The following is a 17,419-nucleotide window of genomic DNA, read 5'->3' as shown; positions in this document are numbered from 1 at the left end:
CAGGATGATATGGCATGTCTTTCAGGTAGCAAAGGGAAGTATCACTAAAAGAATGAGACGTTTAAAAAAATAAATGTACACTTACAAGTATGCCCTTCAAAATCATCACCTGAAGAGCTGCTGTTGCCCAAAACATGTCCAGAAAAGCCTCTTTTAAACTGCTTTCAGTTATTTCACATGTCATTCAACAAATCAGTTTTTGTTACTTTAATAATCATCCTTCATTTTTAACCAAATATAGCATTACCCAATTTGGTTAACTTTAAACTGTGCTCTTCCCCTGCCCCCAAAGAAAATGCAAAGATTTAGGGAAATATAAAATAATGTACCTTGAAGGCAATTCCAAAAAAATCTTTCCAAAAATATATTGATCAATGACAATACTATAGGAGGTACTACTTTTAATAAGTTTAAATAGCCTTTGAATATGCTTATTAAAGTTATTTATTCACATACTCTTAAAAGGAAATAAATTGGGCAGATTAAATCAAATCATATTAGATGTAGAAAATGAATATTTGGCAATAAACAGATTATTGATCATTTCTTTATGTTCATCATTAAAGCTCAGAGAGCCTCTCTAGGAATATAAATTCACCAAAATTTTAAAATTCAATTCCCAAATGGTACAGCTGCTTTGGAAAATTGTCTGGCAGTTCTTCAAAAGGTCAAATATAGAAGAACCACCATAGGATCCAGCAATTCTACCCCTACATACATACTCAAGAGAAATGAAAACAAATGTCCACATAAAAACTTGTATACAAACACTTGTAGCACCATTATTCATAATAGCTCAAGTGTGGAAATAACCCAAATGTCCATCAACTGATAAATGGATAAAAAATGTGTTATATCCATACAATGAAATATTATTGGACCGTGAAAACACTTTTTTAAAAAAAAAAGGAATACAATACTGATTCATTCTCCAACATGGATGAACCTTGAAAACATTATGCTAAGTAAAAGATGCCAGTCACAAAGGATGATATATTGTATAATTCTGTGTCTATAAAATGTTCAGAATAAACAGCAGATATATAATGGTAGATAGTAGACTGTGGTTGCCTAGGGCTGGGAGAGAGGGTAATGGGAAATGACTGCTAATAGGTATGGGGTTTCCTTCTGATGTGATGAAAATGTCCTAAAATTGATTGTAGTCATGTTTGACAACTCTGAATACACTAAGAACTATTGAATTATACACTTTAATAGGTGAATTCTTTGGTATATGGATTATATCTCAATAAAACTTTTATGTATATATTTAAAAGGTCAACACTCACCTCTGGTCAGGTGAGGCGCACATTTCTGCATAATACTTTATCTTTGGTTCTGTCCCACTTGTCCGAAGAGTAGCAACACAGCCATTTTGAAAAGTAAATGTAATCATCTGGCTGTTTTTACTCACAGGCAGCACCTATGTACAATTATAAAAACAGCTTAATTATAAAATACAAAAGAAGATTACATATGTAATTCACAAATATACATTTACTGAACAATTATAGTACAGGCATTGGGTTATATACCTTACATACATGCTCTCTGGGTCTCAACAATAATCCTGCAAAGCAAATATTACTGCCAATTTACAGGCAAAGCTCAAAGAGAATAAATGATCTGCTCAAGGTCATCAGCTAAGTAGGAGAGCAAGAAGTTGAAGCCAGATCTGTTTGTATCAAAGTCTAAACTGCCTCTACATTTGCAAAGTGCTTTATAATTTTAAAGTACTTTCACAGCTTATTAATAGTCACCAAAGTAGAGTAAACATATCCTGGAGGACAGGCAAAATACTTCACTGGGGTGCAAAATTTTTAAAAATACTTTTTACATAAAAAATTTAAATAAAGAAACAAAGCTTTACTGACAGTAAATATATGGATTAACACTGGTACCCTTCACAGATCGGTCTGTGAAGGCATCTCAAAGGAGCTGTGGGGGTTGTACTAGGACAGAAGGGTTGACAGAGGGGTTGGCAGTGGTGCCTCTCCTCAGGTGTCCCAAGCCTGGTCCTCTCCTTGAGATCCCTCTCTTGGTCAGTGCTACCACCATATACTAGTTGCTTAAAAACAGAGACCTTCCTCCCCCTTTTTCACTCATAGAACATCAACTAGCAAATTCTGTCTATACTATTCTTTATTTTACTCAACTTTGTCCAGTTCTCTCCATGACTACTGCTACTATATTAAGTTCTGGCTCCCATTATCTCTCATCTCAATTACTGAAACAGCATACTAACTGATCTTCCTGCCTGGAAGTCTGCCCCTCTCTAACCTACTCACCACACATGCCATTTTTCCTCGCATCCCACACTATAAAGAACTACTTGTAATTATTTTTTAAAAAATCCTTACCCGCGGGTATGTTTTTATTGATTTTAGAGGGAGGGAGGGAGGGAGGGAGGGGGAGAGAGAGAGAAACATTGATGTGATAGAGAAACACTGATCGGTTGCATCCCATACACGCCCCGACCAGGGATTGAACCGGAAACCTAGGTATGTGCCCTGACCAGGAATCGAACAGGTAACCTTTTGGTGTGTGGGATGATGTGCCAACCAACTGAACCAGCCAGCCAGGGCTACCTGTGGTTCTTAAAGGAGAACATGCCTTCTCACCTCCAGACCCAGCACTTGCTGTTCTCTCTGCCTGAAAACATCCTCTGTTCCTCCTACATTTGGGTAACTCCTACTCCAGAACTCAGCTCGCAGAAATCCTCCAGAAAGTCTTCCATAAGCCCAACGAATCTGAGTAAGGGCCTGTGCTCTTCCATAGCACCCTATGCACTTATCATTTTGTAAAGTAATCTATCACTATTTACTTGTTCATTTCCCCACTGGACACCGAGTGCAGAAACAGTGCCTTTGTTATTGCTGTATCCCTAGTGTGCCTGTAGCATAGAAGGGTTTTGATAAATGCCTGTAGAATACACAGATGAATATCAATCTGAAGTGTGGAGAAGAAAAAAACTCAGAAAGTCTTTGATACTTGCTTTGTGACCATCGGGGATTAACTATATCTATACTACCTGCCTTACAAAATTGTTGTAAGCATCAGTGAAGAACAGATAGAAAAGCTCTTTGAATACAAATATACACTTAAAAATGAGTTAAGAGGAAAAAAAGCATAACACAAGAACTACTCTAAGTACAGCAATAATAGAAGCGAAAAAATCAGTTCTTCATGTAGTTTACAAAGACACAAAAATAGATACACACATACGTGCATATGCACAAAATACCAATGACTGGGCACCAATATATGTATATACACAAAGGGAATGTGGGTAGTATTCTCCACAGTAGATTTCCCCAAATATATCATGCCCCTAGAATCTTGAATCAACATTAGAATATTATAAATGAAAATTTAGGCTAATAATAACAATAAATATGACTAGCAAACTATGGCATTTAAATATTTGTTGAGCCCCTGCCATGTAGGCAGGACCTCTGAGAGGTATATCAGAAAAGGATATCAGAAACGGATCTGCCATGTACAACACAGATAACATACGACAGAAAGGGTTGAATGACAAGAGGAAGGCACAGTATATAATGAAACCTCAGGAGAAAGATATTTGCTCATGGGACCTGGAGGGTATGTGAAAGAGGCAACATTTGCCTTAAGTCTTGAGTAATGGCAAAGGTGTGGACCTACGACAGTAGGAAGAAAAGGTAGGCTGAGGAAATAGCTTGAGCAACAATAGAGAAATGAAAAATAAAAGTACATATGTAAGAAACTATAAGTTGTTCTACTTGGCTGGAGGTATAGGGAGTAAAGTTGGAAAAGGGAGGTTACAACTAGAAAGATATGGAGTTTTAAAATTATAGGCTTTTAGACTTCATTTTCAACATTATTTATTTAGCATCATCACATATTCTCCCTCCCTCCTTCCTTTTTAAAATAAAAAGATACTTACTGATTTATTATTAGGCTGGCTGCTGTCATATCCAGTGGTAATGTCCCGTATATGCAATATAGCAAATGTCCCACAAAATTTTGGATATTCATTTGGAGAATCAAAATTGCGAAGCCTTTCAAATATACTTTTGATGGTATTTGGATCATAACACAAGAAATATGAAGTTTTTGAAATATGATAACCATACCTGCACAAAGATTTAAAGTGTTAAAATCAGATTTCAGATCTGTTTAGAAAAGTATATTATAGTATTATGTAGAAAGTGGCAGTCCTTAATTCAGACAGTTTTAGTACTTTTAAAAAAAGATTATTCCTTGAAAACAAATTTAACTGAAAGTAGGACAAAAAAACTTAACATGTGAAATTCATAACAGTAGGGCTTACTTTTCATAAACCTTAACCAGTTGCTGTTTCAATGTTATATTCATGGTTTCCAGGTAAGATGCCATCTCAGCAACAACAACGGCTGCACTCACCCCATCTTTATCCAAAACTGAAGTTCCACACAGAAAACCTGAGAATTAAAAAACATCTTTAAAAAAGAGGAAAACTTAAGCTTGTAATAATTTCAATAGTTTTACATTTCTTCAGAAGGACCAATGAATTTAAAGCCTAGTAATAAATGAAGCCCATTGATACTGAAGGTATTTAGGGGACCTTTAAGGGTCATTTTTTTTTTTCTGATGAGAAATGAATCTACATATTTCTGAATGCTCTGTGGTTTTTACCACAATTCAGAATACAAAATCAGAAGACAAAAATTCCTTTCTATAGAATTATTACATTAAAAAAATGCTCTCATTCAAATTTCAAAGATTTTAACATTTACTACATACCAATAGACTCTTCAAATGCAAAAAGGACTTCTTTCCCATTTTCCAGGAGGTCTTTTATCCTACTTCCAATCCATTTAAAACCTGGTAATGTTTCCTGAAATGCAGAGGAGGCCACTCTTGTTAAGTGACTCTCTCATAATACATATTAGAGAAAAGCCTGTCACTAAATGCACTACATAACACTCTCATAGAGATCTTCGGTTATGGTTTTTGGTCCACAAAGATTTACATAGTGGTAAAGATATAGTCATACGTGCACAGATACACGCACTGCCATGAATGATGACCTATTTATCAAGTATAGTAAGAGGTGATTTACACCAAATATAATCCAATATTTACAAGTGGTGATACATATAGTCACAAAGTAATGTATTATGACCATCTACTATTTATCAAACAGTGTAACAAGTGCTTTACATCATTATCTTTTTGCCCATTATCTTTTTTAATGCTCATAAAAACTGTTGCTGAAACTTGGCTCAGAGGTTCAGTAATTTTGCCCAAGATTATGCTGCATGTAAGAAATAGAGGCAGGATTCAATTGCACTGCTTTTCAGAAACTGTCCTTTAAGCTGTATTATAAACACTAATATAAGAGTACTTATGAAGGTTGTGATTTAGTCCCCTTGAGTAATCAAAGGCCATAAAGCTTTTTAATGATGCATTTTCAATATTATCACAACATATGCTTGAATCAAGTGTTCTTTACCGTAACATCAAGTCCTTCTTTAGTAATGAGATTTGAAAACTTTTCATCTGATGAGCTAGTGTTCCCTTCATAGTCATGAACTGTTTTAGAGTCAACAGAAAGAGCATGTGATACACACTGACTCTAGAGATCACCACTACTAATTTAAGATTCCTAATTCACCTCTCCATCTCCTCACTGGAAAATAAAAGCCCAAACCACCTGCCACTCCTACTCCCAACAATCAAAACAAGGAAGCAAATTTATAATACTGGTTTTTAGAATCGCTTTTTTCTCTTTTGTGCTCATTATACATTTTTCTTGCCATAAATATGATAAAAATGTTAACATGACGATAATTCAGAATCTTAGGCTTAAATAAATTTTCAATTCCTTCTATTTTGCTATTTGTATTTTAGAAAGCCTGAGGTTGAAAGCTCTATTTCATTAAGACAAGTACAATTTTCTTTTATTCAGCCAATTAACGTTAAGACCTGTAGCTTGACTGTGGCTCAAGAAAAATGTCCAGAGGTGACATTTTCGCTGATACTTGGCAAAGATGGTAGAGGAAGAGCAATTTCATTGACATCAGTCCCACTAGCTGTAAAAATGGTCAGTTTAACTGCCTGAGGCTCAAAAAGGTTAGTGATTGATGCTGAGAGGCATAATTTGTTTTTTGGAAGTAGAATCACTGGGTCTTAATTTGCAATTTAGAAGACTACTTAAAGTTTCTGAAGTCTGAATTTGAAGAGCCTAAACAAGTGGTCCCTGACACCTACCATTTATTGGAATGGAGTTTATGATACTGATGAGGTCACCAGGAGCCAGATTTTCTCAGTATGGAAACCAGATGTTGTTGTATGGAATAATAAGCATTAATGCAATTTTTAAAGAACATCTTATCTTAGTTTCAGGAATTCACACACTGGATGAATTTGGCTCAAGTGTAAAAAAGATTAAGTGTTAACAAAATTAGAAAAAAGTGGGACTTATAAATGAAATTAATAAAATTTAGTTTTGGTGGGGAGATGGCTTTAATTTCTAGAAATAGGTTTAGAAAAGTAGCAAACAGATATTATCTATTCTTACTTCAAAATGAAATCCTTCTTTAAGTGCAATTGCCTTCAAAATTTTGGAAGAGACTGTGGTGGCTAACATATAAATGTTCTTCACGTCAGCATTTCCTGATTTACTTTTCTTCCAGCAATCAAACATCCACCACCCAAACAGAGCTGCCAACTCATTTCCTGTGAAAACTTTCCAATGACCACTGCAGAGAGAATAAAAATTCAAGTCAAGAACTTTATAACTTCTCACTAAAACTTCTTGACCCCAAGACCTACAAGTTATCAGCCTCCACATAGGAAGACCCAAACACTATTGTATGGAATTTTTGAGAAAACATTTACTACTACTTTTCCAACTGACCAGGGGTGAGCTTAGGGTAGAAATGGAGCAATGTCTTTTGAAAAATTGTTACTTTTATTACCCTACTTAATGAGAAAAAGTGAATAATATGATGTCCTTTCTATGTAAAGACAATTGTTACATTATAATGGCAAAAATGCACAGCAACTCAAAGGTCCAAGATTAGGAAACGATCCCACTGATAAGCAATCTGTGGTGATATTATGCCATTTTAAAATTTAATATTTTAAACAATAAGGATAGGGAAAAATGCTCACAGTATGATATTAAGTGGAAAATTATATAACATATACATGGTGGGCTAAAAGTAGGTTTACACTTGTTCGTATGGAAAATAATACAAAAATAAACTATGTTTTGTGTACTCACAACTGTAAACCTACTTTTGCCCCATCCTGTATAGTATGATCACAATTTTGTAAAAACAAATATCTTAAATATTTGAGTAGAAAAAACATAGAAAGGAAATGTTAAAATATCAACCTAGGTGGTTATACCTGAATACTGGGCTTATAGGAGATTTATTTTCTTATTTCTTATATTATTTCCAACAAGTCTATAAGACTTAAAATAAAAAATTGTTTTTCAAAATTTAAGCTTTTAATCAAATAACAGGTTCTACTGACTTCTCCTGAAGTTCTGCCACTGCCAGTCGGTCTGCATCAGGATCTGTGGCTACCACTATCCGGGCATTTTCTTTCTCTGCCAGTCTCAAAGAAAGTTCCTGAAACAGTGACCAAAAAAGCTGGATTGTATTTAAGATGTTAAATTCAATGTTAATATTCCTAAATGTAGGCACTATACTAGTGATATAAATTTTAGAAGAAAGATAGTTCAGCTAAACTTAAAATAAGCCTAGAAGTAGGGATATCTACCATAGAGATTTCAAACAAAACAGTATATATGGCTCCAATATAATTTGAAAGATGTAAACTAATGGTTTCTGCTTTCGTAAGTAATCTTTGAATTGTCAATGAGTTCTAGCTATTTGATGAAGTTTAATACACTAATAATAATTTAAATATAGAAGAAAAATACCAGCACAGATTCCCCCTCTTCAGGATTTGGGCATTTAACGGTAGAAAAGTCTGGGTCAGGATCTTTTTGTTCAGGTACTGGAATTGGAGGCTTAAAACCAAACACTTGAAAAGCCAACTGCACATAGTCATGTCCGACCCCATGAAAAGATGTATGTACAAATTTCAAGGTAGTCTTTGCGTTTAATTCCCTGTAAAGGAAAATCATCATTCAATCAATCATAAAACTCATTACTTGTGATATAATTAAAATAAGCTAGAGAAAAAGCAAAAATCTGTTTTGCAGGATAGGGGAAATACACTCAGCAAGCCAGGATGATTTCTAGCAATAGTGTTAGCTATTTACGAAATAGTTATGAAAATATGGAAATAGAAAAGGAAAAATAAATTTTTAGAGAAAATTTCCTGATCATATACAGAGAGAATACATATATTTAGCTAAACTTTTTTAATAGCTCTACTGAGAGGTAATTAATATACTATACAGTGCATCCATTTAATGTGTACAATGCAATGGCTTTCACTATATTCAGAATTTTTCAACCATTATCATAATTAATTTTAGACATTCCCATTACCCCAAAAAGAAACTCCATACCCCATAGCTGCCACTCCCTAACCTTCCCATTCCTCCCAGGCACAGGTAACCCCTTAATGTACTTTCTGTCCATTTCTATCTCAATAGATTTGCCTACTCTGGACATTTCATATACACAGAATCATATAATATGTGGTCCTTGGTGACTGGCTTCTTTAGCTTAGGATAATGTTTTCAAGGCTTATCCATGCTGTAGTATGCATCAATATTTCATTTTTTAAAAATATACCTTTATTGATTTCAGAGGGAGGAAGGGAGAGGGAGAGAGAGATAGAAACATCAATGATGAGAGAGTCATTGATCGGCTGCCACCTACATGCCAACCACTGGGGATCGTGCTCGCAACCCGGGCATGTGCCCTGACCGGGAATCGAACCTTGATCTCCTGGATCATAGGTCAATGCTCAATCACTGAGCTACGTCCAGCCAGGCAATATTTCATTTCTTTTCACTGCTGGATAATATTTCATTGTATGGATATGCCATATTTTATTTCTCTCTTCATCAGTTGATGGATATTTAGGTTATTTCCACTTCTTGACTATTATGAACAGTACTTAGCTATAATTTTAAATAAAATAAACAGCCAATGCATTTTTATTGTGCTTTCTTTCCCTTATTTGTTAATCTCATTGATACCTGTGAAAACAGATCTTTTTCAGATCTTCCATATATCTCCTACAAATGTCCTGCAGAGGATCTTTCTTCAGTGGGCTGGTATCCACTAAATTATCATTCCAGGAACCATTCCAGGGTTCCACACATTCTTCTATACATTTCAGAATTTCTTTATCATGAGGAGATGTGATCTGAGCACCCGTTTCCCAATAAACCTAGATAATAGGTAAATACAGTTATAAATACTTGAAATGTTGGCCAGATATTTTCTTAGCTACAGCAGAGATATTTGATTTTAAGAAGCACACCAAATTAATCAAGTAGAAAATGTCAACGTGGGGCTAGTTTAATAAATACCAAAGTATATTGATGGTAATGATTAAAAGGGACTCTTCAACAAAATGATCATGTATAATTTTTTCTTTTAGAAGTATACTTTAATAAAATTAGGGCCTTGTTATGACAACATTATAATATGCATAAACCATAGGATCCAATCATACTCTTATATAACTATATACCTATGATAAATCTAAGCAATCATGGAATATCCATAAAACTTGATATTATAAAACTTGAGCATTATAAAGTGGTCCTGTTATGTGATAAAGAATAAATTATTTTTCAGTTATAAAGTAGAATTTATGTCACACCAACTAAAGTCTAAATCAGGAAAGACAACATGTTAATTTTAATATATGCATTTTCAGTATTTAATGAAAATATACTTCATTAAGTTGTCAGTTTGTCAAGTAGTTTGATCAACAAGACATTAGGGACAGTTAACAAAAAAGGCAAGAAAATGTATTTCTGTAATTCATGGGATCTCAAAGTTAGAAGGGACTCTGATTAGAGAGTATCTATACTAACTTCTACTTTGTATATGACATGAATTCCCTCTACTGCATCCTGAATGAAGAAAGGAATACAATTGAATAAGTATTATGTACAAGTTCTGTGCCAAGCAATATGATGAACTAGATGACCTGAGAATTCTCACTCTATAAAGACCTCAAAATGCTAAATACAGTAGAAAAAGTATTATCTAAAATGCATAGCTTAGTTCACAAGAAGGAAAGGGAAAACTCCAGGCAGTGGGGAACAAAGGAAAGAATTGAAAATCAGAGTGATAAGGCTATGGACTGATACTGTGGCTGTCTGGGGTTTAAGAACTGTCCATTTATTCAGTTCTTGAGTTGTAATGCCCATGTGGAAAGGAGGAAATTGGAACTGAGTCCTCCACACTGCTCTGGTGGAAATATAGAATAGAAATAGTTCTGCCCATTATTATAGAGTTAATATGGAATCTAAGGAACAAAATAAACCGATGAACAAGATAAGACCACAGACATGGAAGCATGAAACAGACTGACAGACCTCAGAGGAACGGCGGGAAGGAGGGCGGGAAGAGATTAACCAAAGAACTTACAAGCATATAGGCAATAACCCATGGACACAGACAATAGACTGGTGGAGGCCTGGGATATGGTAGGAGATGGGTGGAGGGGGGCAAAAGGGCTAAAACGGGGGACATCTGTAATACTCTCAACAATAAAATAAATTACAAAAAAAAGAAAAAAAGAAAGATAATGAGGAAGCCATGTCTGTTTTTTCTTGGGTTCTGGGTGATTTAAAAAAATTCAAATCTGAGGTCTAAATTAACACAGAAATTGCTCCCAGTCAGTGAAACTCCTAAGGTTCCTGAAGAAATTAAAAACAAAACCAAAAACTGCTGTGAAGGGATGTTCCTATAGTCCAAGCCACAAGATTCTATCCATAGGCCCTGAAAGCTCTCTGTGAACATTTATAAAACATGAGAAAAAATCCTGGCCTTTCTTCCTGCGCACTTTTTCTTGCCTTGTATGTGGACATGATACCTAGAGATACAGCAACGATTATATGATGACCACACTTGAGGGAAAGGCCAAAAAAACTGCAGAGATGCTAGGCCTGATGCCACTGAGCTACAGAACCATGCCAGCAGCTACCTACCGCTGGACTTTTTGTTAAGGAAAAAAATGGACTCCTATCAGCTTAAGCCACTTTTCTGAACTCACAACAAAAAGTATCCCTACCTGACATAGTAACAAAAAATCCATGCAACAAAATATACCCAGGAACAAAGCTTTAAAAGAAATGTTAAAAAAACTATTAAAAATTTTTTTAATGTTACTAGAAGATCTAAAAGAAGTCTTGAGAGAACAGAAAGATAAATTCTGTTGATGAATAAGGATACTCAATAATATAAAAATATTGAAGCTTCCTAAATTAATCTGCAAATCACATATGATACCAATATAAATGCCAAAATAATCGTTCTTCCAAATGGAAAAGTACCATAAAACCATGCATGGAAAAAACAGCAACAACAACAAAAACAAAACCAAAAACCATGCATGGAAAAACATCAAAACATCTATCCCTTTGGTTTTTATGACACCAACATTTTCTGGTCTTTCTCCTATCCCAGCACTTCTTCTTTCTCCATTCCCTTAAAGTTGATACTCTGTAGGGATCCTTTCTGGGCCTGTTTTTCTACTATATACTGTCTCTGGGCTGCTCATCCAAGTAAAGAGCTTCCAAATACACTTAAGTACTCTAATATATATGCTGACCCCAAAATCTATAACTTCAGCCCAAATTTCTCCCCTGAGCAACAGATTTATATATCTAACTGCATATAGGACATTGCTACCTGGTTGACCAAATATCTCAAACTTAATATATTGAAAACTGAATTAATCATACTTCTTCCCTGCTTATGTGACTGGTAATACTACCCACTTAGCTGGCCAGGGCCCAAATCTTAGATTACTATTAAATCTTATTTTCCCCAGTAAACAGAGCTCAGTGTACCCGAAGACTTTCCACACAAGAAGAAAAGCAAATATAAGATCATGGAATCATCACCCAGGAGCCCAAACACGGGCTCAGTATTGTGCTATGTATTTTCTATTTGCCCCTCCAGGGCCATTCTTCACCCTTCTCCACCCTGCTTTCTGTCACAGAGGCTGACGCATCAAGTGGATCCTGTGGCCAATGGGAAGCCCTCGTAGAAGGTTAGAGGGAAAGAAGAGTGATGTCAAGGTACTATTCCTCTGGCTCTCTTCCTGAAACTCCAATTCATTTTGATACAATGTGATTTTATTTCTGAAATGGAAAAGGTTGGATTGAGGGTAGAATGGAGAAATCAAGGGCAGTGAGATATTAGATGTAAAGACATCAATAAAGAGACTTTTATAATAATAGTACATGTTGAGAAGTAATAAAAGCCATTAGGGATACACATTCTTTGAGGGTTGGCTTCAATGTTTTTATCTTCCTGTCTCCAATGTCTAGCTCTGCTCTCCAGTGTGGAAAATATACCCGAATAGGAGTCCAAGGTTTACCTTGTATCCATTATCTTCTTTGCGGTTGTGAGATGCCGTAATCATTACACCTGCAACTGCTTTGAGCTCCTGGACTGCATATGGCTGAAAAAACAGTGACAGAATAATTTCCTTTTGCTTTCTGGCTACTCACACAACTGACATCAGAATACCTTTGACTACATAACAGGAAAAGACATTAAGATACAAACACCCTAGAACCTCAACAATCAACTCCAGTTCACTGGTTGGGGCCCACTTCTAAAAGGTCACCAATAATTTTACCTGTTAGGCTGAATGGCTTTTCCGCCTAGTCTCATTTAACTTAGTCCTATAAATGGTTTTTATTATTTTGTTCATTTAACAAATACTTAATGAGCACCTACTATATGCCAGACATTCCACTAGACTCTGGAGATATGAGTGGTAAATATAATCATAAAATGTTAGAGCTGGAAGTAAATTTAGAAGTCACCTAATCCATCACATTTTACACCGAGGTTTATCCAACATTATATAATCATAAGGGAGGAGATTCAAGGGTATACAGGTCTCTTGCCTTCCAATTTGAAAATCTGTATATATACTCTGTAGCCTCTATATCATATAAAGGTCAACTCACCATCTTTGTTCCCAAAGTTAATTCCTAGAGGTTAGATTTCCCTTTTTCTCTGTAGTAGTTATTATTTGCTCAGGGTGTTCCCCCTCCTCCTCTACCATTACATCCAACTTCTTTCCTCCTGGTCGTGGAGGGACGCACACATGATCCAGTTCTGACCAGAGTAACTTATCCCTTGATGATTTAATTCAGAAACTGGTTCATAACGCAAGCCTCTCTGCTGAAGGTAGACAAGGAAGGCTGCCTTTTAACTCAAGGTTATGGTCATAAAGGGTATGAATCTGGGACTCCTAAAAATACCTTTCCTACCAGCTGGAGCAATAAGAGAAGGCACACTGGGATTGATAGTAGTTGGGACTGACAATCCAGTGGCAGAATCCTATAGAAATGTTCTAAATTTCTGGATCCTTGCTGGTTTCTGTCATTCATTAGAGCTAACTGTTTAATAACTACTTCAATTCTTTGAACCACTCAGTATATTTCCAATAAATCACTAGTTACCATTTATAGAGACATTATCTCTTCCTCAAACATTTGGTAAAACTTGCCTATAAAATCATCTGGAGTTGGCATTTTTAATTTGAGAAGATTTAAAAAACATATCAGTTCAGTTTCTTTAGTGGTTACAGGTCTATTCAGGTTTTCTATTTCTTACCAGTTTTGATGTATCAATTACTCCAGGAAATTGACCAATTCATCTAAGCTTTCACATTTATTTGCATTATGTTGTTCAGAATATTGTGGTTTTCATAACCTCTACTGTATTTATTATGTACCTAACAACATTTCTTTGTCTTCTCTTTTTTTCTTGAGCACCCTTGCTAAAGGTTTGTCTATTTTATTAGTGTGTTCAGAGAGCCAACTTACACTTTTGTTGATACCCTTTTCTTTATTTTCTATTTAATTGATTTTTCCTTATATCTTTATAATTTCCTTCCTTTTACTTTATTTGAATTTATTTTCATTCTAACATACTAAGTTAAAGGACTATCTCATCATTTTTAAATCTTTTTTTCCTAATTTATTCATGGACTATAAATTTCCCTTTAAGTAGGGCTTTCGTTAGAGCCAATCATTTTTACTATTTATTGTTGCTCAGTTTTGAATACAGGCCGTCCTTGCTTTGCACAGTTCCAATATACACGAATTCCTGACACCGTGTTTTAGTTAATACCAGTCTTCCAACAATATGTTTAAAGTTCAATTACTATGCTCTATTAACTGTGAGTAATGGTATCAAGGACAAACTTGGCTGCTAGCTCTTTAGTCCAGAACAATTATGTAGATGAGATCCATCGTGATCAGTGACCGATCATGTCACTCTGTTAGGCCTGTCAGTGACTGGTCGCTGTGCATGTGTTACTCAGCTCTCGCAGACAGCAACGCGTGCAGTTGCGTTGACTCCTTATTTCTCAGTGATAAACCCACACGACAGCTTGCAAGAAATGGATAAGTGAAAAAAGGAACTGGCCAACAAAGATGAAAATGCAGCAAAAACATGAAAAGTTATAATGGTGGAAATGAAATTTGAATCGAATGTAAATGGAGTTATAGAAAAAAATAACTGGACATGTTAACACTGCTGTCATTCAAGAGACTCTAGATCTGCAACCAGGCGAGTTTAGTGAAGGTGAACGTGTGGATGTGAGAGAGATGGTTGTGATGAAAAGGATGACGATGTCCCCAGAGGAGGTGACACTGGCAAAAAAAAAAAAAAAAAGGAATTCTCAGAGATATTTCACAATATTGAAAGTACCAAGGATAAACTGTGGAACGCTGATCCAAACTTAGGAGTGTGACAACTTGCTAAGGCATAGAAAAGATGCTTGTCATATTGTTAAGGGACATGACAAGAAGCAAGCATTGTTCATACTCTTGGCAAATTATTTTACAAAGGAATAAAACACTTTAGTCCTCGAAGTTTTAAATTACAGAGTACTAAATGAATATTAGTTTTACTATTTTTTTCTTTTCCCTATACATTTTTAACTAATAGTAAGTGTTAAGAATGTTTTGACAAAAAAATTTTAAAGTAAGGGTTAAGAGTGTTTTTATGTTTTGACAAAAAATGTTAAAGGTTACAGAACAACTTTTCCTATTAATGATTAAGTTTGATTTGCATGGTTTTATAGTCCTGCACTAGCAAGCAAAGAAAGGATTGCCTGTAGTTTCTAATCCTCACTATGATATCTTGCTTAACCCATAAATTACTTATAAAGGCATTTTTAAAATTTCAACATTGGGTTTCTTCATTTCGAATCTTATTGCATTGGGGTCCAGGGCTAGAGCTTGATAAGGAGTTCTCTGGTATTTGTTGAGATTTCCTTTGTGATCCTGCTTGATAAGAATGAACACCCTACCACCACTAAATACAGGGTTTACACACACACACACACACATCAAACATGTTAACTGTGTTCAAATCTATCCTCAATTATTTTTGCCTGCCTGATAAATGTTTCTGAAAGAATAGTATTAAAATATCCCACCATGACTGTGGATTTGTCAACTTGTCACAGATCAAATTCTTAGGTGATTCAACACATGCTTCTTGAATCAAAATAAATTCAGAGCAACAGTTGTTTTCCTTTGGCACGTCATATCACTTAATAGAGAACTACATGCAGGACAAATATTTGAATCCTTGTTGACTTAAGAAATCTTTTTAAGGACAGCAAACTGTAAGATCAGTAACACAACACACTTACTACAAAAGGTGTAGGAACATATTTTGAAAAAAGGTACACGGGAACATCTTTGGCCAGTAAGACTGCAGCAGTGAGTTTAGCAAGCCTAAAAAATAAAAATTTAAAGTTTTCACTTAGTCTTACCATACTTTTTAAAAATCAACCTTCCATAATAAATGTTTCACATTACAATTATTCTGAATATATAGTATCCTAATACAACTAATTCCTATAATCACTGGTTATTTAAGCTTCATGCTCCAAGTTAAAAATGTTAAACAAGTGAGATTTTTTAAAAAGGAGCTTAACAATAAAGAAAATTGACATTTTCATTTCTTCCTTTTTCCTCATTTATCTTTTGATGGCTCTTTTACTAAGAAATAAAACCTGAAAAAGGCAAAAATAATGGACAAAAGTGATATGAGACTTTAATAAACACAATATGCATAACTACCTTGTGAAAAAAGTTATTAGTATATCATGATTATCTATGTGTAAAAATACCCTAAACTAATCAAATAAGACTACAATGAGCAAATAGAAGCTACATCATTACTCCTGCCCAGTGCCTTCGTCAAAATACAAAGTCATAAAATAAGCCATGATGACATTCTAAATATAAATTCTAAATACTTTTAAATATTACTCCTTTCTGTAAAAGCTAAAGCTTAACTTGGAAATGCTTCTATTTCAGCTCTAAAATAAATATTAGCATGTGATCACATTTCTATTTGACAGTTTCCTGGTTCAGATATCCTACTACTAGGGGGAAAAAATTAAGGTTTTTTTCCCAATCCATTTTAATCTCTGAAACAATTAACACTGTACCTCTGGCTGCTGCAACTGCTAGTCACTTGCCCGCGGGTATCATACCCAACGACAAAGCCTCTCTGCTTGAAGTCTGAGAAACATCTCTCCAGGTATTTGTACATCCCCTGAATCAGATAAACACAAAACATTAGCTTCTGACTAATGCCTGCATTTTTCTACGACTTAAAGTCTATTATTTTTATGTGCAGTGTGCAGTTTATGGGCTCCTGGGGATCTGGCTTCTGCCTTTATGCCCATGTTTACCAATACTGTTCAATCCTCAAAGGTGAGATGACAAACATTATTTCCTGGAATTTCAGACACATTTAATGCCAAAGAAATATCTATTAAGTAACCATTAAATCCAATGTTACATAAAACATAAGGGGGGGGGGAAGATGGGACATGAGAGTCAGTATGCTAAAAATATTGTTAGAAGAGCCAAAAGAAATTGTTTCTTGCCTTAAGGCTCTAGAGAACAGAATTTGACCAATTTAGGCCTTGCTAAATCACAAGATGAAAGCTAACCAAAAGATTTCACCTATTTATGACACAAACATTTTAAATTAGCAACATAAACCTTCATTAGAACATTTCTTAAAATGGCTTATCCCATTTGTAGTTCCTTGGTTTTAAAATCTCACAGAAAAGAAAATCCTATAAACTAGGAATATTAACAGTTAAGGGTGATGAAAAAATGAAGTATTTAATATTGAAAACATCATGGCAATAGCTAAAACCATTTAACTATCTTATGAATGATTTGCTAACTTTAACACTTTTGTTTCTAAAAGTAAAA

General features: G+C 34.9%; 1 protein-coding gene across 1 annotated transcript in view; it reads right to left on the bottom strand.

The window, feature by feature from the left end:
• Positions 1-17,419, bottom strand: part of PGM2L1 (phosphoglucomutase 2 like 1) — a 32,910-nt gene that overhangs the window by 3,156 nt on the left and 12,335 nt on the right. The window contains exons 3-13 of the mRNA XM_081152975.1: positions 16,639-16,745; positions 15,832-15,916; positions 12,526-12,609; positions 9,158-9,351; positions 7,922-8,111; positions 7,510-7,607; positions 6,545-6,725; positions 4,765-4,858; positions 4,313-4,442; positions 3,926-4,115; positions 1,290-1,423 (exon numbers count right to left, since the gene is read on the bottom strand). Coding sequence (XP_081009101.1) covers positions 1,290-1,423; positions 3,926-4,115; positions 4,313-4,442; positions 4,765-4,858; positions 6,545-6,725; positions 7,510-7,607; positions 7,922-8,111; positions 9,158-9,351; positions 12,526-12,609; positions 15,832-15,916; positions 16,639-16,745 — 1,487 coding nt within the window. The remainder of the gene's footprint in view (positions 1-1,289; positions 1,424-3,925; positions 4,116-4,312; positions 4,443-4,764; positions 4,859-6,544; positions 6,726-7,509; positions 7,608-7,921; positions 8,112-9,157; positions 9,352-12,525; positions 12,610-15,831; positions 15,917-16,638; positions 16,746-17,419) is intronic.

The sequence above is a fragment of the Miniopterus schreibersii genome (assembly GCF_964146895.1).
Source record: "Miniopterus schreibersii genome assembly, chromosome: 12".
NCBI lineage: Eukaryota > Metazoa > Chordata > Mammalia > Chiroptera > Miniopteridae > Miniopterus > Miniopterus schreibersii.
This window is presented reverse-complemented; position numbering and strand designations above follow the sequence as displayed.